Consider the following 25,224-nt stretch of genomic DNA (forward strand, 5'->3'; position numbering starts at 1 on the left):
CTCTGTGGAACTTAGGTTTCGGTGGGGGAGACAAAGAAAATGTTTATATAATGCTGTAATGCCAGGCACTGATGAGTACTATGACGGTGACTCATCAGCAAGATAGGTGAATAATGAGTGGTATTGAGGGAGTAGAATTCTGATTTAGAGGGAAGTTAAGTTCCTCAGAAAAGAATCACTTTGAGCAGAAGTACGATTGAGCCAGGTAGAACAAATGCACAGCCGCTGCGGGGGCATGTATTTGATGTCTTTGTAGAACATGAAAGAGGCAGGTGTAATTTGAGGACTGTGAACAACTGGGAAAAGAGATCAGTGAGGTGGTGGGGAGGCCGCCATGGAGAGCTGTAGACTGTGATAATAAGTGTAGATTTTGTTCTGGGTAAGATGGAAAACTTTTGGAAAATTGAGGCAGAGCAGCCGTGTGCTCCAGCTTTACTTCTAATGAGCTCATTTAGTGCTGTATGGAGAGCTGGCAGTCAGAGCAGAGGGAGGTCTTGTTTAGTACTCTAGGTGAGAGGTGCTGCTGGTGTAGTCCAGAGCACTAGGAAGTGAGAAGTGGCTGGTGTGGGGATATATTTTGTGATCCTATGAATGATCTGTATGTGGGGTATAGGAAAGAGAAAATCTAGGGTCCAGACACTTGGGTGAATGAAGGTACCGTTTATTTTGATACTTTGTACCTGATTCTGGGGCAAATCTCTTATCCCTTTGTGTATCACACTGGATTATGATTATTTTCCTTTCTCACTGGTTGAGTGTTTTGAGGGTTTATGTCTCAGGGCAAGTCTTTAACACTAATTGTACTCTACATTTTTATTAAACATCTGCTGTATTTTGACCACCAGCAGCAGCCTCATTGTGTCCCTCAATGGGGCTTAGCAGAGGGTGAGTGTGCAGTAAACGTGGGAGGGACGTCTTCTTCTTGGATCTTCCAGGAAGGGGCGTTAACGTTGATTTGAGGAGAGCAAAACAACCATAATTAACTATCCTGGTGATAACAGAATATTGGCTAATCAGGAATCCTGATGCTCCAGTCTTAAAGGGGTGTGTGAATGGTAGCTGTGAAGGAGTTGGGTTAAGGAAAGAAGTGCTGTCACAAGTCTTGCTGAGTTCTACTCAGGCTCCAGTGGGTTGGGTCTGATCTGGGCCTGGGGGAGGGGTAGATTCTTACCAGGCAGCCAGGCTGTGTGGGACCCTTACAGTAGAAGAAAGGCACAGAGGTCCCTAGGATGCATTAAGCAGAGTGGTATGATTGGAGGGAAGAGTTAGACTATAATTAGTTAATTAGCATTTGATAACTTTGAATGTTATTCTGCATAGTTCAGATTTTTTTGCTGTTGCCTGTTTGCCTTGTTCAGAGTTATTAAAGGTTGTTTGAGAAGGCAGCACGTGAACAAAGTGACGTTTTATGATGGTTATTCTGCCTGTGGTGTAGGAAACTCACCGTGTGTGTAACACTTAGTACTTCAGTGTTTCTGATGCATTGATGTCAAAGTGACCAGGAAAGTGAGGAGGCGCTGCAGGTCTGGCTAAGTGCTGCCGTGGAATATGGCTGTTGTTCTTACCTGCTCTGCTGGTGTCTGTGTCACTCTGACACCCTCTCTTTCGGTCACAGAAAGCACGCCGATGACTTTCTCCTGGAATTGGCCTTTTCTCCCTGCCACCTCCCTTCCTCCCACTCACTTCCGCTTCCCCACTCTCTTTTTTTAATCCACTGTTCTTCACTTTGTTCTGTTTAGGGGCAAGAATTTGGTGGTGCTTATCGAATTGGAACTGTAGCCAACGAAGATCTGGAGAAACAAGGGTGTCATCCCTTTTATGAATCGGTCATCTCTAATCCCTTTGTCAATGGGGTAAGGACAGTGTGCCTAAGAAAATAGATTTAACTGTCAAGCTATTGTAGACAGTATAAAGAAAAACTAGCCGGGTGCGGTGGCGCACGCGTGTAATCCCAGCAGCTTGGGAGTCTGAGGCAGGAGGATCTGGAGTTCAGAGCTCATCTCAGCAAATCTGAGGTGCTAAGCAACTGAGTAAGATCCTGTCTCTAAATAAAATACAAAATAGGGCTGGAGATGTGGCTCAGTGAGTGTCCCTGAGTTCAATCCCTGGTACCAAAAAAAGAAAAAAGAAAAACTAAAATTTTCTTGAAAACTTCTTTAACATTATTCTTCCTTATTCACTGGTTTTATACAATTCATTTTGTACATATTATGACATAATATGAAATGAAAATCTTATTTATAATGTTAGATAAAATAATATACATTAGTGTGAAGTTATTATTCAAGTCACCAGAAGCCATGAACTCCTTCACTTGTGATTTCTAAGAATGTGTTCTTAGAAGAGACCCTATGAAATGGTGAAACTGCTGCCTTTGTCTAGTCCGCAGTGACCTATGACACCTGTCAGCATGCGCCAGCAGAAAGCTTTGCAGAAGTTCTGCTGAGAACCGGGAAACTGGCAGAGGCTAAAACTGAAGGAGAAGAAGTATTTCCAACCACAGAAGGTAAGAAGGAAGGATCTAGTTTCTTGATCTCACTAGAGTGTAACTCCGGAGAACGGTAAGAATGTGTGAATGAATGAGAGCTAGGAATATATGGCAAAGTTTTCGGAAGTTTTGAATTGCCCTTTTTGACACCACCATTCATTCATCTCAGACATTTAATGAGAACCTACTGTTTTCTGGATAACTTATTTATATTGAAAGTTCCTATCTTTAGGTTGCTACTTGTGTGAAGTGTTTCTCATAATGTATGGTATAAAGTGCTTGATATTTATTTCTCTTCTGCTTTTATGCTTCATTGAATGTCGATCTATATTTGATCTCAAGAATTTTCTGCATGGTGGCTTATCTTTCCACATAGAATTTTTGGAAAAGAATGAAAAGTATGAAAGTTTATCAGAGACAGTTGTACTTTTTTTTTTTCCTTGTTAGCCTTCTTATTTCTTTTCAAGGTTCTAGGATAGATTCCTTGACTTTAGTCTTTCAGTTACCTCTCTCACTGCTCTGCCATCTTGGTGAATCCCCAGCTCCTTTTATTTTTTTTATTTTGAGACAGGGTCTCACTAAATTGCTGAGGCTAACTTTGAACTTGGCGATCTTCCTGCCTCAGTCTCCGAGCTACTAGATTACAGGTGTATAGACATGCGCCATCATGCCTGGCCTATAACTTATTTTTAAATAATTATTTTCTTTAGTCAAAATTTATATGCAGCTGGGAAGAGGAGCAACAAATGCCACTTTCCCATCTACTATCTGGATTCCTAGAACATTAGAGGTTTTTACAAACTGTACCATTTTTCTTCATTTCTGAGATGCATGTTTTTCTACCTTCTGTCATTCTTTAGTCAGGGAATATAACATAGTTTTGGCATAATTATATTTATTTAATTTTCTACAAAAATCTGTTATTCATGATGTAACTCACAGGTGATATTGAGCACATATGACAAGAGTAGTGGCATTGCTCTTTGTCTACTTAATTACCTCTATTATTTCCTGCTTTTCTTTTTACTGTACAAAGTCAGTGACTCATGGACTGAAAATGATTGATTATCAGGTAGTTTAGAATATGAAACCTTAAGAAAATAATGGGTTGGATATGGGAATGTCATTTACTGATTGGCAAACATTGGGCTATTGTCAGGGACTGAAGCAATAGCTAGGATGTTTGCATATTGCTCATAGAATATTTTCATATATTATTCAGCTTGCCCAGGTGCTTATGTGTGAATTGAGGAGCCCTCATAGAAGTGTGCCTCACAAAAAGCCAGAATTGTGACCCTGTGGGTAAAGGTCCAAGGAATGGCTGCCTTCTTGGATTAGAAACCGATTCCTCTGCTCATAAGGTTTCTGGTATTTTCCAGAGCTGTTTTTGAAGAAATGTTTAGAGTGTTTAATTATAATACCTAGGACAGGCACACATCTGATTTATTTGTCCTTTTTCCATAGGGCCCTTAGAGTACTCAGCCATTTTTGTTGTACTTGGTAACTAAATGGTGAAGGTTCAAAATGATCTTGAAACATGAAGCAAATAGCATGGTTTCTTTGAGGAACTGTGTGGGGTGGAAGAAATACACTTGATGTCAGGAAATTCCCCTCATGTTCCTTTGCTAACCATGTGTCTGGTGCTTACTGAAGGAATGGTTCTCAAGTCACCTGTGTGCCAGGCACTCTTGTAGGAACTTAGCATATAAAGTGGAGGAAGATATTGTCCCTGTTTTCAAAGGGCTTACAGTGGAGGTGGGGAGACAGATACGTTTGTGTGTATTTGCTACCATAGGCAGGTGTGAGAGGCATGGGCACTATGGCGGTGTCAGAGCTAGAAGAGGTGGTGTGAAGTGACTTCCTGCAGCAGGTGACGTTTGCCTTGGGTTGGAAAGGATGAATAAGAGTTAAGTAGATGAGAAAGGGTAGAAATTAAGAGGTGGGTAAGAGAGGGAGAAGCAGTGTTTTACAAAGAGGAAATAAAGTTCACCAAAGCAAGGCAGATAAAACAACATGATTTTTTTCAGGGATTTGGAAATTATTCTAATACCTGGAGAAAATGGCAAACCAGTAAAAAAATGAGGCAAGAGTAGGCTGAGAAGAAATGAAAAGTCTCATATGTGAATCAGTTCAATATTCTGAAGGAGACCTCTTCTGGGAGCTATAGGGATTTCACACAGAAGATTTTTATTATATTCAGTTTCCTTATCCATTAAATGGCTTAACCACTCAGTAGTTCCATTCTGGACCATGTTCTCTTGGTGGGGCCTAGTCTTGTGTACCTGGGCTTAGCTTAGTCCCTGATCTCCTGATCTTCTTTGCCACAACCACGCAATTCAGTCAATCCAGTTATGATTTTGCCTTTTTTTTTTTTCAAGAACAACCTCTGTAGTAGTTTCTCCTGCTTACATATTAGAATCACTTAGGTAATTTTTAAGAAATACTGAAGCCCTGGGATCCATTGTAGACAATTCATTTCACAGTTTCTAGAGTTAAGCCTACATAGCAAATATTTTTGAGAGTACCTCAGGCTGACTCAGTTGTGAAGCCATAGTTTCACATAAGCTATTGGATCCTCCCCACCCATAACATGTCCATTCTTCAAATGGCCCTCCTTGCTTTCTGAGCCTATTGCCTGGCAGCGTAGAGACCTATGTCTTTCACATGTCTGTCTAGGCTCTTCAACCTGAGAATCAATCCCTGAGTACCATTTCTACTTCTGACACTTCTGCAGACCTGTGAGGATTTTCTTTGTGTTAGGTACAAAGTAAATGTTTGTACACAGCCATGAAAGTAAGTAGAGCATGTATTGTGGTTGTTGGGCCTATGAACTGAGCCTGTGTTCCTGGTTAATCTGAACGCAGGTATGTGTACTCTTCTTGGTCTGTGAGATTGTAAAGGGAGTGCAGGGATTTTCTGTGCACTCTGGTGTTTCATCAAAATTATCTTTTTCTTGACAACCAGATTTTTCTGCTCCTTCAGGGAAGAGAATCTAAGTCTGTTAAATTTTTTACAGTATTTTGAGTATTATTAAATTGAATGGAAAAACATTTCAGAGTTAAGAAAGGGTATATTGTATATCCCTTCAGTATGTTTTATATATTAAATATAGAGATGACTTTAATAATAATCATCCTTGGCCAGAAGTAATGACACATGCCTGCAATCCCAGTGATTCCAGAGACTGAGGCAGGAAGATTGCAAACTTGAGACCAACCTCAGCAACTTAGTAAGACCCTGTCTCAAAATAAAAAAAATAAAAAGGACTGGGGTTATAACTTAGTGGTAGAATGCCCCTGGGTTCAATCCCCAGTACTGCCAAAAAATAAAAAAAATTAATAACCATTCCTTTATTATTGGTTTATTATTTTTAAAATTATTTTTAGTTGTAGATGGACACAGTACCTTTTTTTTTTAAATAATATGTTTATTTTATTTATTTATTTTTATGTGGTGCTGAGGATTGAACCCAATGCTCACACATGCAAGGCAAGCGCTGTACCACTGAGCCACAACCCCGGCCCCTATTGGTTTATTATTTAGGAAACATTTTCATGTATGATGTCTTTTGTTAATGCTAATATATCTGGAACACATCTTGGGCTGTTTTATAACATCAGGTATTTGTCAGAAATGTGATAGAATTGTAGAGTGATATAGGTTAAATGAACCACATTTTAGAATGTAGGAAAAATGTTATTTCTGACTGGTTCAGAAGTAGGTCATAATATGAATTAAACTTCGCAACATGATCTGATCTGAATTTTAGAACTTTTTAATAAAGTTGATGAAAAGGTTTTTGTGGAATCTAACTGGAGAATATTGATAATTTATTTAGTTAAATGAATGATTTAATGCTTAATGATTTCCAAATCAATGATGGAGGCAAGTTTCCCCTCAATTTGGGTCTAGAATGCAGTTGACCAAGGAGTACTTTTCAGAGAAACTTGTGTTGCACAAAATTAGTGCTTGGGGGGTCTAGGCATGGATTTCATCTGATTTTAGCGTTTAAAATTATTTATAAAATGTGTTGTATTCAAGGTTTAGGAACTAGTATTTAAACTAAATTCATACATTAAATTCATACATTAAAAAATGTATTTTAAATGGTGGTGTAAAGTCACTATAATTTAGTCTCCAAGCAGCATGACATCTTCTGAATCTCAGTAAAATTCCATGTTCAGTCTAATTTATCAGCCTCTCTGAAATTTCCTCCAGTGTTGCTTCAAATGGTTTGGAGAATCTAAGGCTGAGAAGCTTCCTGTGTGTGGGGTTTGATTTCCACCTTCTGAAAATCCTTGAGTTTTAGGGCTGCTAAGACCATTTGAGTGCCCAAGGACAGAGGAGGGACTGATGCTCCTTTGCCTTCATTCTCCCTCATTAGTTTTCTTCAACGATTCATCTGTTGGTTAGGAAGGGCTTTGGGTTAGGCACTCAGCTGTAGAGATTAGTGGACTGTGACCTTGTGTGGGAGAAATATCATGCCCTGGGTTACTTCAACAGCAGTTGTGTTGGGATTAGGGAGTCATATGGAGGGTGGCACATTTGATGTCTTAGAGCAGCTGGAATGTTATGAACTTAGTGTGGCCAGAAACTCAGCTGGCCCAGTGTTGGAAACAAGACATACATAACTTGTTCAGAAGGAATCCCTTTTGGGGGACTAAATGACTGGCAGCAAGCTTAAACATTTGACACAGTTATCAGAGAATGTTTTTCCCCCCTTCTACATTTTATTAAAATTTAGAGTTCACAGAAAAGCTGAAAAAATTCTACACCGAACTCCCATAGACCCTCCACCTAGATCCTACAGTTTATATTTTACCATTCTTACTATGCATCTGTTTTTCTACCCCTCTCTCCACCACCCAAATCTAATTTGTCTTGTTTTTAATCAGAGTTAATATGTAATACTTTTATATGAGATAAAATTCATAAACAATGCAATACAGAAATCTTGATTGTTTGACTGTCGAGTTCCCACAGCACCTGTCTACTCCACACCCCATCAAGATGCACCCTCGGCCTCTTTTCAGTAAGCATCCACCCCATCTTCCCTACAAGGCAGCCCACATTCATATTTTTCCCCATTGTATGATAGTTTTGACTGTTCTAGACTTTCTTAAGTGGAATCATGTAGTATGTGTTTTGTGTAAAACAAAGCTTTTGATATCATCTATGTCGCATCTGTCAGTAGGTGTTTGCGTTACTTCATTTTTAAGTAGTGTTTTATTGTAGAAAGCTAAGCGTTTGCTCCTCTGTTCTGTTAAGGATGCCAGGGTTGTAGCAGCATGGCTGTTGTGAAAGCTGCTTTGAACTCTCTGGTACCAGTGTTTTGTGAACATATACTTTTCATTTCTTTTAGGATGGAGTTGCTGAATCAAAGATTGTGCATTTGTTTATATTTATTAACTACTTACTTCCTAGCTGATGTGATTTTTCTGGGTTCTGTTTTTCTGTCTGAGTTTTATCTGCTCAGTTTGGAATGGACAGGGGCTTGCCCTCAGGTCGGAAGCTGTAAAAATGGGAAACTCACCAGTGCCATTCATTCTTCCAAATGGCAACTTCCCTTAAGTTTCTCTCTGCTCTTGGTACCTCCCAGTGCTTTCTGACACCTGTTTCACTATACTATAATTATAAAAAGAAAAGTATGTTTTTCTTTGCAGAAGGGATTTTTAAAACAGAGAACCTGGTCACAGAAGCATTTAGATAGAATTACTGATCTGGTCACTATGGTTCCTCAGATGACAGTGGGTTAAAGTCTGAGTTTTAGTTCCCTAGAAAGGGGAATAGAAAGCCCAGATGCCTTTTCCTAGAATTAATTTCAAGAAGCCAATTTATGAATGAAGCTCTGCCTGATGCAAAGAATCCTGGATATACTCCAACTTGCTTGGGCAGTTAAAATAGATGTCAAGAGCCTCTTGGGAAATGGACCCCCGGAATATTCAGGTGGAGATCTCTGCCAACCAGCAGCAGGCCCTGGCGGAGGTGCTGTAATAAGCACTTGGCTTAAAGTGAGAATTTAAAGAACACATGGCCATTTAGTAATGACTATGAAAATTACAGTTGTGTGTATTGCTTAATCCAGTAATTCTGCTTTTAGGAATTTACCTTATGAATGTGTTCATACGCATTAAAAAGAAAAAGGACCTGTGCTCATTGTAATAGCATACGAATTGTCAATAGCCTGGTAACTACTGTTAGGGAAAGATTCCTGTCTTATTTTGATATCCTGTTTCCTGTCAATACAGAGAAGCACCTTTTTTTTTTTTTTTTTTTTTTCTCCAGTGCTGGGGATCGAACCCAGGGCCTTATGCTTGCAAGGCAAGCACTCTACCAACTGAGTTATATCCCCAGCCCTGAGAAGCGCCTTTCCAAATTTGGTCAATTTACATAAGTGTCCAAGGTAAAAATTTAAGGTAATGTTCTTTCAGGATTTTTAAAGCTAATTCATACAAAGCAACTGTCTAGTATCTGGTTCACCAGAGTAGATATTTTCAAAGTTCTGGGTATTTTTGTTCTCTAGTAATTTTGTTATTGTTACATACAGGAAAGACATGAACATAGGCAAAGCTTAGATATCAGACTGATTTGCTTGGCACATAGTGTAGAGACAGTGGCAATTAAAACCACAAATTAAGTTTGACCTGTATTTATGGGATCCTTAAGTGACAAATAAGAAAATTTAACTTTTATTCTTAGGGAATGGGAAACTAGTGAAGGGTTTTGTTTTAAGCTGGAGAGTGACACAATTACAGTTTTTGTTTAAAATTAATATGAAATTGCCATGTGAAAAGGGTACTGGAAAGAAGACTGAAGGTGCTAGACAGAGTTGAATTGGGAGGTTGGAGTCCAGTGTATAAACAATGAAAAACTAACCTTGAGTCTGTGGGAGTAAAAACAGAAAGTATGTGCGAAAGTTCTCTGGAAGTGACCCAGCAGGATTTTATAACTGCCTGCATGTTGAGAGCGCAGGAGAGGAACAAGTCCAAGGTGACTGTGGTTTTTGAGCTTGGCTTAGTGGGAGAGCAGTGTACTCTTTCAGGCATATGAAGGATACTGGGTAAAGAATGATTAATTTGGCCCAGGCATGGTAGCACAAGCCTATGATCCCAGTAGGTATCATATGTTTGAGACCTTCCTGGGCAATTGAGTGAGACCCTGTCACAAAATAAAAATGAAAAGGGCTGGGGGTGCTGGGGAGATAGCTCAGTCGGTAGAGTGCTTGCCTTGTAAGCACAAGGTCCTGGGTTCGATCCCCAGCACCCAAAAAAATAAAAATAAATAAAAAATAAAAAATAAAAAAAATAGAAAAGGGCTGGGGATGTGGCTTAGTGGTAGAGCACCAGTGAATCAATCCCCAGTACCCCACCCCCACACAAAGAATGATTAGTTTGTGAAAAAATTGGGCAGCCAAGTCCAACAAACAATTGGTAATGTTGGTTTTGTGAGATGAGTTAAACATAGAAAGAAATTCTGAGAAAGTAGACCAAGGTGCTGTGGAAGTTAAGAATGTACTTGAGTTCTCCAGGAGAGAAACCTTAAGTGGGACTCAGAGTTAGTGATGAAACAAAGGAATACCCTCAGTGAGCACTTGGAGTGGGAAGGGGAACGGAGAGAAGGATGGGCAAAGGGGAGCAAGAGGATCTCACTGCACACACAGGATTAATTGAGCATAGTTGCAAGAGAATTAATACCTCTGGAGCCTAAGGAGCAGCTGTCTACTGTGCCTAGTGCTTCAGTGAGAGGAAATAAGAGGAAGATCACTGGATTTGTCAACCTTCAGTGGCAGTATCAATTGGACTCTGGGACAGGGGTACTTGGAAAAAGAATTAGTGTCAGGGTAGTGGATACAGTAGGCCAGAGCACTCATTTAGAAAGTTTAGAAGTGTAAAGAAAGGAGACTGTTGATGCAGCCTCTCTGCCACGGCAATTAATTCAGCAACCGGCTTGGGTGGTGGGGTTAAAGAAAAGACAGACACACATATAGAGGGAAAGCTGGGATCAGGTGGACACCGTCCTCTGATGGAGGAACCGTGAGCCAGAGTTATTAGCTCAGCATATTTATTATATAGGTTTTAGCATCAAAAGGCTATTTTTGGGAAAGTTTCTGTAAAGCAGGCAGACTGAAAGACACAGCACTGGTGAGACATTAGGATTATCTTGTCGTGCTCAAAATTCTCTATCCCTGGGAGCTGGTGGTGTATCTTTTATTTGTTCCAATTAGTTGAACATGACAGAATGCATCCATACTTTTTGATAGATCATAGATAAATGGAATGTAACATCTCATTTTTCTGATTGTACATGTTGTAGGATCACATTGGTCATGCATTCATATATGTACATGAGGTAATAATGTCTCTTTCACTCTACTATCCTTCCTACCCCCATACCCCTTCCCCTCCCAACACTCCCCTCTGCCTAATTTAGAGTATTCTTTCTTACCAAGCCCTCCCCCTTATGGTGAATTAACATCCGCACATCAGAGAAGACATTCAGCCTTTGGTGTTTTGGGTTTGACTTAGTTCGCTTAGCATGATATTCTTCATCTCCATCAGTTTACCAGCAAATGCCATAATTTCATGCTTCTTTAAAGCTGAGTAGTATTCCATCATATATATACTTGAGATATCTTTTATCTATCTATCAATCCCATTTTCTTTATCCATTCATTTGTTGAAGGGCACCTAGGTTGGTACCATAGTTCAGCTATTGTGAGTTGAACTGCTATAAACATTGATGTGGCTGCATCACTGTAGTATGCTGATTTTAAGTCCTTTGGGCATAAACTGAGGAGTAGAATAACCGAGTCAAATGATGGTTCCATTCCAAGTTTTCTGAGGAATCTCCATACTGCTTTCCATAATGATTGCACCAATTTATAGTCCCACCAACAACATATGAGTGTACCTATTTTTCCCCACATCCTCGCCAACATTTATTGTTGCTTGTATTCTTGATGATTTTCATTCTGATTGGAGTGAGTTGACATCTTAGTTTTGATTTGCATTTTTCTAATTGCTAGAGATGTTGAACATTTTTTCATATATTTGTTGCTCGATTGTATATCTTCTGTGAAATGTCTGTTCAGTTCCTTAGCCCATTTATTGATGGGGTTATTATTACTATTATTATTATTTTTTTGGTGTTAAGTTTTTTGAGTTCTTCATATATTCTAGAGATTAATGCTTTATTTGAGGTGTACGTGGTAATGATTTTCTCCCAATCTGTAGGCTCTCTCTTTACATTATTGATTGTTTCTTTTGCTGAGAAGAAGCTTTTTAGTTTTAATCCGTTCCATTTATTGATTCTTGATTTAACTTCTTGTGCTTTAGGGGTCTTGTTAAGGATATCAGGTCCTAGGCCAACATGGTGAAGATTTGGGCCTACTTTTTCTTCTAGTAGTCTCAGGGTCTCTGTTCTAGTACGTAAGTCTTTGATCCACTGTGAGTTGCGTTTCGTTCAGGGTGAGAGATAAAAGTTTAATTTCATTTTGTTACGTGTGGCTTTCCATTTTTTCCAGCACCATTTGTCAAATAGGCTATCTTTTTTCCAGTGAATGTTTTTGGCATTTGGGTCTACTATGAGATCACTGTATTTATATGGGTTTGTCTCTGTGTCTTCTATTCTGTACCTCTGGTCGACATGTCTGTTTTGTTGCCAGTATCATGCTGTTTTATCATGATAGCTGTGTAATACAGTTTGAAGTTTGGTATTGTGGTGCCTCCTGCTTTACTTTCCTTGCTAAAGATTACTTTGGCTATTCTGGGTCTCTTCTTTTTCCAAATGAATTTCATGATTATTTTTTCTAGTTCTATGAAGAATGTCATTGGGATTTTAATAGGATTTGCATTAAATTTGTATAATGCTTTAGGTAGTATGGCCATTTTGACAATATTAATCCTGCCTATCCAGGTGCATGGGAAGTCTTTCCATCTTCTAAGATCTTCTTCAATTTCTTTCTTTAGTGTTCTGTAGTTTTCATTGTAGAGGTCTTTCACCTCTTTTGTTAGATTGATTCTCAAGTTTTGTTTTTTTTTTTTTTTGAGGTTACTGTGAATGGGGTAATTTTCTTTTTTTCTATTTCAGTGGATTTATTACTTATGTATAGGAATGTGTTAGATTTATGGGTATTGATTTTTATATCCTGCTCCCATGTTGAATTCATTTATTAGTTCTAGAAGTTTTCTGGTAGAATAGTTTGGATCTTCTAATTACAGAATCATGTCATTAGTGATCATTTGAGTTCTTCTTTACCTATTTGTATAGATTTAATTTCCTTCTTTTGTCTAATCTCTGGATAGATGTTGTTCAAGGATGATGTTAAATAAAAGTGGTGAAAGAGGGCATCCCTGCCTTGTTCCAGTTTTTAGGGGGAATGCTTTAAATTTTTCTCAATTTGGAATTAGGTTGGCCGTGGGTTTAGCATATGTTTCACTTAGCATGATATTCTCCAGTTCCATCCATTTATCTAAAATGCCATAATACTATTATTCTTTATGACTGAATAATATTCCATTGTGTATATGTACCACAGTTTCTTTATCCATTCATCTTTTGAAGGGCATCTAGGTTGATTCCACAACCTAGCTATTGTGAATTGAGCTGCTATAAACATTGATGTGGCTGCGTTACTATAGTATGCAAATTTTAAGTCCTTTGGGTATAAACCAAGGAGTGGGATAACTGGGTCAAAAGGTGGGTCCATTCCAAGTTAATCAAAGCATGAATCAATAAATGGGATTCATTCAACTAAAAAGCTTTTGCTCAGCAAAGGATACAATCAATAATGTGAAAAGAGAGCCTACAGAATGGGAGAAAATCTTTTCCACATGCACTTCAGATAGAACACTAATCTCCAAAATTTGTAAAGAATTTACAAAACTATATGACCAAAATACAAAGAACCCAATCAATAAATTGACCAAGGAACTGGACAGACACTTTACAGAAGAAGATATATAGGCAATTAATAATTATATGAAAAAGTGTTCAACATCTATAGTAATTAGAGAAATGCAAATTAAAACAACTCTAAGATTTTATCTTACTCTAATTAGAATGGCTGTTATCAAGAACACAAATAATAATAGGTGTTGGTGTGGATGTGGGGAAAAGGCACACTTGTACTTTGCTGGTGGAGTTACAAATTGGTGTAGCCACTCTGGAAAGCAGTGTGGAGAATCCTCAGAAAACTTAATTGGAATGTACTATCTTTTAAATATGTTTTTATATGTGATTTGCCAGAATTTTATTGAGTATTTTTGCATCTATGTTCATCAGGGATATTGGTCTGGAGTTTTCTTTCCTTGATGTGTCTTTGTATGGTTTTGGTATCAGGGTGGTATTAACCTCATAGAATGAGTTTGGAAGGGTCCCTGCCTTTTCTATTTCATGGAATAATTTGAAGAATATTGGTGTTAAGTCTTCTCTGAAGGTCTTGTAGAACTTGGCTGAGAATCCCTATAGTCCTAGGCTTTTCTTAATTGGTAGGCTTTTGATGGTGTCTTCTATTTGTTTGAAATTAATCTGTTTAAATTCTGTATGTACTTCTGATTCAGTTTGGGTAGGTCATACATCTCTAGAAATTTGTTAGTGTGTTCAAGATTTTTCTGTTTTATTGGAGTATAAATTTTCAAAATATTTTCTGATTATCCTCTGTCATTGTATTTCCTTTTTCATCACAGATTTTAGTAATTTGAATTTTCTTTTTCTTTGTTAGTGTTGCTAAGGTTTCATCAATTTTATTGAATTTTTCCAAATACCAACTTTGTTTTGTCAATTTTTAGAGTTGTTTCTTTTGTTCCAGTTTCAACTCTGATTTTAATTATTTCCTGTTTTCTACTGTTTTTGGTGTTGATTTATTCTTTTTTCTAGGACTTTGAAATGTAGTGTTAGGTCATTTATTTGTTTATTTTTAAAATTCTTTTAATAAATGAGCTCAATGCAATGAACTGCCTTAGTACTTGGTACTGCCTTCATAGTGTCCCAGAGATTTGGGAATATTTCATCCTTGATTTCTTCTACTATCCATTTGTCATTGAGTAGTGTATTATTTAGTCTCATGTGTTAGAGTAACTTCTATTGTTATTTTATCCTTGATTTCTAATTTCAGTCCATTTTGATCTGATAGAATGCAGGGTATTATCTCTATTTTTTTTTTTTTTTTGCATTTACTAAGAGTTGGTTTGTGGCATAAGATATTATCTATTTTAGAGAAGCATCCATGTGCTGACAGGAAAAAGGTATATTTGCTGTTGATGGATGAAATACTATATATATATCTGTTAAGTGTAAATTATTGATTGTATTATTGAATTCTATAGTTTCTTTAGTTTTTGTTTAGATCTGTCCAGTAGTGAAGAAGTAGGTTAAAGTCACCCAGTATTGTCATGTCATAGTCTATCTGATTCTTGAAATTGAGAAGGCTTTGTTTGACGTACATAGATGCTCCAGTGTTTGAGCATAAATATTTACAATCATTATGCCTTGCTGATGTATAATTCCCTTTAGTGGAATGAATTGACCTTCTTTGTCCCTTCTGATTAACTTTTGCTTGAAGTCCACTGTATGTGATATGAGGATGGAAACTCCTGCTTGTTTGCACAATCCATATGAGTAATATGTTTTTTCCTATCCTTTCACCTTCAGTCTATGGATGTCTCTGTCTATGAGGTGAGTCTCTTGGAGACAGCATATTGTTGGATCTTGTTTTTTATTCCAATCTGCAAGTCTGTGACTTTTGATTGATGAATTTAGTCCATTAGTATTCAAGGTTATTACTGAGACATGACTTGTGTTCCTAGTCATTTTGGTTTATTTCTGGCTTTTAATTTGATTTAGTTTTTCTTTTGACTATTCCTTTAGTATAGTTCTTCCCTTTGCTGGTTTTCACCTTTTTTTTTTTTTTTTTTTAACTTCGTGCTCATGGAATATTTTGTAGAGAATGTAGTGCAGGCTTTCTAATTGTGAATTTTTTTTTTACCTTTTGTGTATCATGGAAGGTTTTTATTTCATCTTCATATCTGAAACTTAATTTTGCTGGATATAAAATTCTTGGTTGGCATCCATTTTCTTTCAGAGCTTGAAAAATGTTGTTTCAAGACCTCCTAACTTTGAGAGTCTAAGTTGAGAAATTAGTTGAGATCCAAATTTTTTTATTTATTTTTCTCCTATAGCTCATTTGCTTTTTTTCCTCTCACAACCTTTAAGAATTTATCCTTATTCTGTATTTTAGTCATTCTAATTATAATGTGTCTTCTTGTGGGTCTGCTGTAATTTTGTACATTTGGCGATCCTGTAAACCTCCTGTATTTGATTTTCCATTTCATTCTTTTGGGAAATTTTCTGATGTTATGTCATTGAAAAGATGGTGCTTTCTTTTGGTTTGTATCTCTGCTCCTTCATCTATCCTGATCATTCTTAAATTTGGTCATTTCATGTTATCCCATAATTCTTGGAAGTTCTGTTCATGAATTCTTACCATCATCTCTGCACGGTCAACTTTATTTTCAATATTAAATATTTTGTCTTTATTGTCTGAGAGTCTGTCTTCCAAATAGTCTAGTTTGTGATGCTTTCCATTCAATTTATAATTTGGTTTATTGATTCTTTCATTTCGAGTATTTCTGCTTTTTTTAAATTTCACAATCTCTAACTCTATTGAAGTAATCTTTCACTTCCTGTATTTTCTCTTTGACTTCACTCTTTTTTTTTTTTTTAATTGTAAACAAATGGGATACATGTTGTTTGACTTCACTCTTTATACCATTCTTTTCTTTGAAGATCATTTTAACTATAAATTCTAAACTCCCTCTTGGACAGTCCTTCTGTGTTTTCAATAGATTTTCTTATGGGGCATCTTGGCTTATTTGGAGCACTTTGTTTCCTTGTTTTTTCATGTTGCTTGTGCGTTCTCACATCTAGTTGTGTAGATCTGAGGCAGTACAGATTCTACCCTGTAGATCTGTATTGTCCCTGAAGACTTCCAGTATCCCACCTTTAATAGGGAGACTAACATCAATAGCACCCAGTGCAAACAACACATAGCCTCGTATCTAATAGCTCCCACCAAGGCGTCCATTGCCCTCCCACTATAAACAGCAATGATGAGCTCAATCACTGTCCACAGTATAAACAGGAAACTTGTCAAAAGGATTTAAAATCTCAACTAGTGGACAAAGAGAGAACAGAAATAGTGTAGGACATGATGTTCATGAGGGAGGAAGAGAGAAACCAGAAACAAAATCCACAGGAAGAATGGAAGAGGAACCAATAGGGATTGGCTTTTAGGTGGAGAAAAGGTAGAAAAAGAATCCAGGAAAACAGGCAAGTGAGAGTAAGAATACATACAAAGAGAAAAAAATTAAAAATATAAGAGTACACAGCAGAACCACAAAACACCATGCATATATCGCCATTCTCAACAAACTGGTGCACATAAAACATCCTACTCCAATTATGGTAGCAAGAGATACCAGAGAAGAAAATAATAAAAATAAAATAAATCTCGGTGGAAAATTGAACAACCGTCTCTGCCAGTGTCCGAAGCTTTCTCAGCCTGTCTCTGACTTCCCACAAGACGTCCAGGCTCAGACTGGCCCAGGCAGACCATTCACCGTCCCACCAGTCTGAACCCCAGATGTCCTGGGTTCAGCCATGTTGCAGTCCCAAGATCTCAATGCCACTGAAATTTGGAGAGAGACCACCAGGGATGAGCATTCCTGAGAAGCAGTATCTAGATGGCAGCAACCAGCACTCTCATGAGGAAGGCTCCAGGTGCAGCCAAACCTGCAGGCACCCCAACCCTGAACCTCCATGTCCTGGCAGGTGTCCCCAGACAGGGGCCCTAAGATGGCAGTAGCAGCAAACCCAATGGTACCCCAAGCCCCAGGCTCTGACTGGTGTTCAAAATGGATGTAGCCACGTGCAGCCAGACCTGGAGTCTCACTGGCAGCGGACCTCTGGGCAGTGGTGGAAGCAGTAGTGGTTGGCATCAGTGGAGCAGGCAGGGTGTCAGTGGCAGCCGCAGTCTTCAGTGGCATTTGCAGCAGGTTGGGGGTCAGTGGCAGCAGTGGTGGTGACTATGGCTGCAGCTACAGGGGCACCCAGAGAGAAGACCTCCGGGTGACCTTCGGGGAGCAGCAGTGGCTTTGGCAGCAGTGATATCAGAGGCAGCAGCATGGGCGACAGCAGCAGTATAGATGGCAGCTGTGCCTGAAGAAGAGACCTCCAGGGGTCCAAGGCAGCATCTAGGGCAGCGGACAGATGGCAGCAGCAGTGCCCAGGGAAAACACCTCTGGGTGTCTGTGGCAGTGGCCTCAGGGGCAGCTGTGCCCGTCCCAAGATCTCCGGGTGATGGCAGTGGCGTCTGCAGCTGGGGCACCTGGAGAAAAGACATCTGGGCATCTGCAGCACTGGCATCTGCTGCAGCAGTGTCTCCATTTATACCTTTTAATTACAATACGTGGTTAATTTATATTTAGTTATTGATATTGTTGGGGGGAGGAAAAAGAACACCTGACATGAAAGTTGCTAGAAACTGGGTAAATGATACGTTTATGATGGAATATTTCTGGAAAACAGGTTGAATGGTCCTGCTGTCAGGCTCAGAGAGATCGTTGGAATGCTTTTGTTGCAGTTGTTCATTCTCTCATTTATCTTATGGGGCACAGTAACACTTATTATTTGGTGACACTTTTTATTTTGCTAATAAAAATTCTATCAGTTTAAAAAAGAGAGCTCAAGGGTAAGGGGAATGGCAGTGGTGGGGAAGGGTTGGCACACTGCGTAGTCAGCTGCTCTGAGAGTCATAACTGGGTGCTTTGGGAGAAAAGTGAGGTGGGAACATTTGGAAAGGGAAGGAAGGCAACCTGCTCACCTCCAGGCAGAAGTACCCACAGTCCTGGGTCGAGAGGGTACCAGGGGGAGCTAGATGCGCCAAGTGAGTGCTTGGATCTACCGTTCTTTGGATTTCACAAGTTTTTCCATTAATATCCTCTTTCTGCTCGAGGATTCAGTCCAGGGAACTACATTGCCTTCCCTTGTCTCATTTCCCCAGTCGCCTTTGTTCTGTGACAGCTTCTCAGTCATGTTTGTTTTTCATGCCTTCAGCAGTCTCAAGGAAAGCCAACCAGGTATCCTGTGAGAATTTGCCCCAATCTGGCCTTGTCTGATGTTCTTCTCCTGATTAGACTGGAGTTACGGGATTTGGGAAAGAACAGCACACAGTCCAAGCATATTCTCATCATTTAATCTAATTGTTATTTAAATCATCAAATTTTGCCTACTTTATCTTTACGGTCCTTTTGACTTCTAAAATGCTGTGATCATATATTTTATAGGGCCACTGTGATTTTTTATTTGAATATTCCAGTATTTTGAAATTTTGACCTATAATTACACTCAAATGATAAACAGGTAGGGAAAGCCCACCCACACAATCTCTTAAGCAAAAGACTGGTTTTCTCTTTGTGGAGTGTGAAGAGAAGTATTATTGGAAGGAACAAAATCATCTTATCATAGTAATCAAAAGATTTATCCTGCATTTGTATCCTCAGAGCTGTTGGACTGCCCTGATCTCACTGTGTTCTTATTATCACGCTCCACATTCACTGTCATTAATGCACATGATTGTGCAGCACAGCCTGGGTCTTTACCACCATGCTTACTGGTGTCTTTATGTGCAGACTGCAACAGTCACCCTGATAGTTTCCTTGTGTATAGGTAATGGCATACTTGTTTCCAGTTAAGGCAAGATTACTATTCAGCTGTTTCATGTGATATATTTGTTTGGTGTTGAATAGATTTTCATAAAAGGTCTTAAAGAGTCCTCCTAAACTTTGTATCTGTTGCAATCATATAGGGCTCAAATCATGACACTTAGTAACCATGAATGTCATATGGATCCTCAAACTCAATCGTTACACTTTTTTTTGTTGTTGTTGTTTTTTTCTGCATTCAGTTCTTTTACAACTGGCAAGCGATGCTTTGCCAAATGACATGACCTTGGCTCTCGCATACCTCCTTGCCTTACCACAGGTAAGCCTACCTTCACCAACAAAGAAGTACTTAGAAGTGAAGAAACAGAAAACCTGGTGATTTTTTTCTATGTGGCATTTCCTTCCGATGGTTCTTGGGTGCTGAAAGGACCATAGCCGGTATCCAGACAGTGAATCCTACAGTGTTAGCTTAACTGTTGATATTTAAATCCACTTTTACGTGAATGGGGTCTGTTGTATAGTGCCTTCTGAATGTTCATATTGTCAGGTTAGGTTGAGCAGCAGCTGGAGTCCATGGGATAGGAACTTTGTATGAAAATCTGGGGCAGTGACTAGAAATGGAACAATTTAAATGGTCTTTTTAATTTTCTTTCAGCTGAGTTAATTATATCATGTCCCTTCCTAGGTGTTAGATGCTAACAGGTGCTTTGAGAAGCAGTCCCACTCTGCATTGTCTCTCCAGCTGGCAGCCTATTACTATAGCCTGCAGATCTATGCCCGACTGGCTCCATGTTTCAGGGACAAGTGCCATCCACTCTACAGGGTGAGTCCTCATGTTTTCCATGTTACGGATGAGTAGAGTTCAAGCATTCCTATAATAGTCGAAACATATTTCCCTTTGTATCTCAGATGCCTTCCACGTGGCAGGCAGGGCTTGCTTTTCCTGTTACACATAGTTGCTTTTCCAGCTATCAGTAAGAGGAGAGCTTCTGATATTTATTATGAATACCAGTTCTTCCCCTATCTTTTCTTTCATTTACTTTATTTTCCAAGTGCTTAGTTAGGAAAAGCTAGAGTAGAAGAGGCTAAATGAAGAATTGACTTTTTAATTCACTGCTCCAAAGGAAGATGGCTGTCTAATTTAAGAAAGTAGGCCATGTAATTCTTGGGCCATATTGTACTTTTATTTATTTTTAAGCCAGAGGTATGAAAGAACAGACAGAATGTTGAAACATTATTCCTAAGACACTTTTGTTAATTTCTGAGTGGAAGTATCTAACTGTGACTTAAGATACATGTACCTTCTTTTGTGAATACAGTCTTAACAGATGCCTCTGGGAAAGTATAGCCATTCAAGTTTACTTATATAGACAGGTTTTAATGATCATCATTATGAAATGATCTACTTTTTATATTGGATTATTTTAAGAAAATTACTACTTCAAGAGTAGATAATAGATCAAACTCTCAAATCCACTATACGCACAGTCTAAGATCCAAATTTTATTGAAGGAAGATTCTAAGAACAAATCTAAGAATTTCCAAGTGTCTGAAAACATTCCTCTTGGGTGGTAGTTATTGCTTCCATCCATCACTCTTTATTTAAGAGAAGAGGGACAGCGGGTAAACCACCCACAGCACAGTTTAGTCTCCCAAGGGCACTGTCGTCATTAGCTGTACATTGTTTTTAAGTGTAGTTTGATTATCATGATTGTGTTTGGCTAAGAAGTAGGAATGTTTTCTTCTTTTACCCAGTTGATATAAAATATTACTTTGTTTTGGGAATTTGTTTTTTGTTTTTTTAATAGTTGCTACTACTTTGTTCAGTTACTTACTTTGTTCAGTTACTTACTTCACATAAAATTACTATATTCTATATTCTGGCAATTTCATTTTTATATCTCAACTATATTTTATGTGAAATGAGAAATATGCATTGATCTACTGTGTTATAAATTGAGGGAATGAAGTGATTATATAGATGATAATGTGGCAAGTTTATTTTACACTCATCTTTTCATTAGCCATGAGAGTATACACAAGTAACAAGTCATTTGTACTAAAACAGCAATTTGTTGAAATACAGTGAACCTTTACTTTGACCAAATATTCTTCCTTGTAAACTTGAAATTTTTCCCTAGAAGGTCAAGTTCTCAAAATATATTTGACTGAGTTCTCTCAGTGGAAATGATTAACATAGACTACATGTGCTGAAATGAGATCTCTCTTTCATTCCAGCTTATGTCATTTGTATAAAGATCCTACTCTGTGCATAGTGCTGTGCTGTACCTTTCCTGAATATAGAGAATTGAAAGGTCACCAGTCAGTCATCTTGTTTAGAACCAAGAGCACCTCGTACATACCACCCTCTCCTACCTTGGTGAGCTGAGCACTTACTGTGTGTGTGTGTAAGGGAGTCAGAGGAACTGTGGATTAGAGTGGCAGCACCAAGAAGAAATGCAGAAACTTCTAGAGAGATGTGTTAGAGAGTGGGGGGAGTTGGCGTCTCTCCATTTCTTTTCATCTCTCTGCCTCATGTCCTCACCCTAATTTAGTCTCTCAGAGTTCTTTACTAAGCTCTTATGGCTGCCTCTTAAACATCACTTTGTCTTCTTCCTTCATTTTCCTGTCTTCAGGCATGTTGTACTCTTTGCCCAAAATACTTTTCCCACCATGTCTTTGTTTAGCTACTTGGCAGGTGCCACCTGACTAGCATAACTTTCTGCAGTTCTCTCAGGGTGTGGGGACTCTGTGTGCTTTTGTACTGCCCTGTACTTGCCTCTGTCTTGGCACATGAGTGCTGTGGTTTAGAATTTATATCCTTTTCCTCTCACTAGACAATGAGCTGTTTGAGGGCAGTGTTTGTGTTGTAGTCATTGGATTTCCCAATGCATAGGTCAGGACCTGGAATATAAGTACAAATGTTTACAGGGTAGGTGACTGAAAATTCATGAGTAATTCTACAGCACATACGAGATAATTGATTGTGTGTGTATTCATCAAATATTTATCATGTGACTGCTGTGCCAGGCAGTGTTCTGGAGGAGACAAGAGTGCACAAAGCAGAGTAAGCCCTCTCCCTTTTAGGAATTATATTCTATTGGGGAAAAAGGCATCGTAAACAGAGTAGGTAAGTAAAATATGTATTAAAACAAAAGCAAAGTCAAGTAGTAGAAGGTAGGATGTGCATGTGTGAAAAGTACTATTCACATAGGATCTGGAAAGGCCTCAATTGAGAAGGTGCCTTTGACCAAAGAAAAGAGAACATAAGCAACACTTTGAGGGAAGAGCATTCCAGACAGGAAAGACAGGACTAAAGGCACAGAAGTGTCACTCTTCTGTCATATATACCATGTTATTTCTTATAAGGTATTTGAATTGATGTTAAAAATTTCACTATATAAAATTCAAGGCATAGAGGACTTGCCTGACTCTGGAGAAAAGTGATAGACATTCTGTCTGTGACCAGCCTTCATTGGCCAAGAAATTTGTCAGGAATGACTGTGACAACAAGTTAGTTTAGGGATGAGTATATGGGAGTTACCAATGGACAGTATAAGTATAAAACTAACCTTGAAGAGGTACTCGGCTGTCTGAAAGTTCTTTTCTCATTCATTCTCTTCTTTGATCCTTTGAACAATCCCATTTTACAGCAGAGGAATCTTCTTTGGAGTTGGTGATCCTGAAAACTGTGGAGATTTGCCTAAGTGCTCTGGTGGAAAGCACTGTCCTGCCATTGAGAGCTCTGACTCCAGGCTTTCCCTGCCTGTTACTTGGATGTGCTGCCACTCCAGCTTGGTGGCAAAGGAGGCGGTGTTACTGTGGAACTGAGTGATCTCTCTGGCATGCTAGTCTATGGGTGATTCCCCGCAGTGTATTTTTGTGGGTAGTTCTGTGTCCGGAGGTAAAACCTCAGCTCCTGTATGTGACAGATAAGATTCTCATTGAACTGACTGGCTTTGCCTTAGTCCTCCAGGTGCGTTTCCTGATGCAGCCTCTTTTGAAGTCTGTGTTCTAGCTGTTCAGACTTTTCTCTGAATTTAAATCCTTTGTGTGCCTCTGTGCATGCAAATACAACCTGTACTTGGGGTGCCAGATTCTTACCACTCTGCAGGGTTGAGCCAGCCCACAGGTGCGGCCTGCACCATAGACATCGGCCTCCTCCCCTCTCTTTGCTCTTTGCATGTGCCCCAGGCAAGTAGTTCTTTTAGGGTGTTATAACTGATGTGCATCTGACCTTATTTGAGGGTAGGAATATCATTGCCCCCTGAGTCCCCAGGTCCTAACACACTGTAGTTAGCAAGTGACCATCAATTGACACGTGAATAAATTCAGGAATCACATCAACTGAGTGTGTCAGGAAGCCCTTTAAACTTTCAGATTTGCAGTTTTGAGTCCTGAGCCTCTTGGATTGGAAGGAAGTGCAGATAGGCACAATAGCTGGATGTTTGAAGCATACAAGAGTTTTCTGTTGACTGCCTAATGGCTCATTATTTGAGTCTTTTCAGCGTCTTCCTCTACATAAAGCAGCACTGCTGAGTTTGGAATTAAATATGACAAACTCCTGATGAATCATCTTGGAAATTGAAATCAAAGTGGTTTCAATTTGTTGCCTACACATAATAACACCCAGTGAAGCTTAGCTTTCACTCAGTTGTCGGTTCAGCTTGTTTCTCTTCCACAGTATTTTCTCATCTTCTCTTTCCACCCTGTAGCTATGTGCCACAGGAATGCAAGCTAACTTAGGTTGACAGAATGTGTGGGGTATTTCTGGTACAAGGCCTGCACAGTGTGCAGGGCAGCAGCATCCTGAGCCAGCCACGGAGGCCTTAACTCAGCAGCTTTACTGGAGGATTTTTGGGGCAGAGGACATCACCTGTATTTTTCTTTGTGGTTTTATATGACGATGATTGGCCAATGGTCAGTAGGAAATCATTTTCTGTGCTAACATTTGTCCTGATTAACTCATTTTTATGTTTTAGACATGATCCCCACACATGACCAAAACATGCAAGTGGCTTAAAAGATATATGATAGTCAGTGTTTCTCTTTTGTAGCTATTCAAAAACATTATGGCTATACATATTTATACAACTGTACTTTAGGTGAATGTGAGTAGACCATGCATATTATACTATACCTTCATCTTTTTTCACTTACAGTTCACCTTTATAGTTATTATAAATGTATCTTCAAATATGATCTTTCTAGCATTCTTTTAAGTCTTTAAGTTTTCAAAAGATGAAAATGGAAACACGTCCTTTAAGTTTTATAGTCTAGGGAAGCAAGCACAGCAGGGATGAAATTCAAAGCTTTATGGTAGACTATTTCTAAAATGTGTTTTTTTACGCTACTAATTGAAAATACTAAGTAGAAAATTATCTCAAGCAAAATAACAATCCTAAAGGGGAAATATACCACCTGTTTAAAACTTCCTGAACAATATTACCAAGAAATGCAAACTATTAAACCAGAATGGATTTATTACCTCTACTAGTAAGAAGTAGATTAAGTCATTGAGTATTGTGTTGTCATGAATATTTATGTATATTTTGTTTTTACAGCAATTTGATCATGTTCTTTAAAGGAATCATATTCAAAACCCTGAAGAACTGAATTACCAAGTTTTTTGGGCAAAAATAAAATAATCTAACTCTTCACACTTTCCTTTTTAAATTCCTGATGGTTTTTATGATGTTAGTTTTTACAACCTGTGAAGTTTAGCAGTATCATTTTGAATAATGAATATTTCAAAGCTACCATGAAGTTCATCACAATCTTCTCAGGGGCTAAAGCTTTCATACTGAATCATGTCATTGTTCTTGGGAGGGGACAAGAGGGACAGAAGTTTGAATGATGGCTGGCCTGAGGCCAGTTGTGTGGAACACTCACAGAGACCTGTTCAGTTGTAGGGGGCCAGTGACCAGAGCCAGGTAGCCTGACTCCCTTGCCAGCTGAAAGACTACAGCTGTGGACACCTCAAGTGCAGACTGGGTATCTGGAAAACAGGACCAG

At 38.8% G+C, this 25,224-nt stretch overlaps 1 protein-coding gene across 1 annotated transcript in view; it reads left to right on the top strand.

The window, feature by feature from the left end:
* Nbas (NBAS subunit of NRZ tethering complex) overlaps positions 1 to 25,224 on the top strand; it is a 342,733-nt gene that overhangs the window by 213,500 nt on the left and 104,009 nt on the right. Inside the window, exons 37-40 of the mRNA XM_047522365.1 lie at positions 1,740 to 1,853; positions 2,383 to 2,506; positions 19,452 to 19,528; positions 19,895 to 20,032. Coding sequence (XP_047378321.1) covers positions 1,740 to 1,853; positions 2,383 to 2,506; positions 19,452 to 19,528; positions 19,895 to 20,032 — 453 coding nt within the window. The remainder of the gene's footprint in view (positions 1 to 1,739; positions 1,854 to 2,382; positions 2,507 to 19,451; positions 19,529 to 19,894; positions 20,033 to 25,224) is intronic.

The sequence above is a fragment of the Sciurus carolinensis genome, chromosome 13 (assembly GCF_902686445.1).
Source record: "Sciurus carolinensis chromosome 13, mSciCar1.2, whole genome shotgun sequence".
NCBI classification, from domain to species: Eukaryota; Metazoa; Chordata; class Mammalia; order Rodentia; family Sciuridae; genus Sciurus; species Sciurus carolinensis.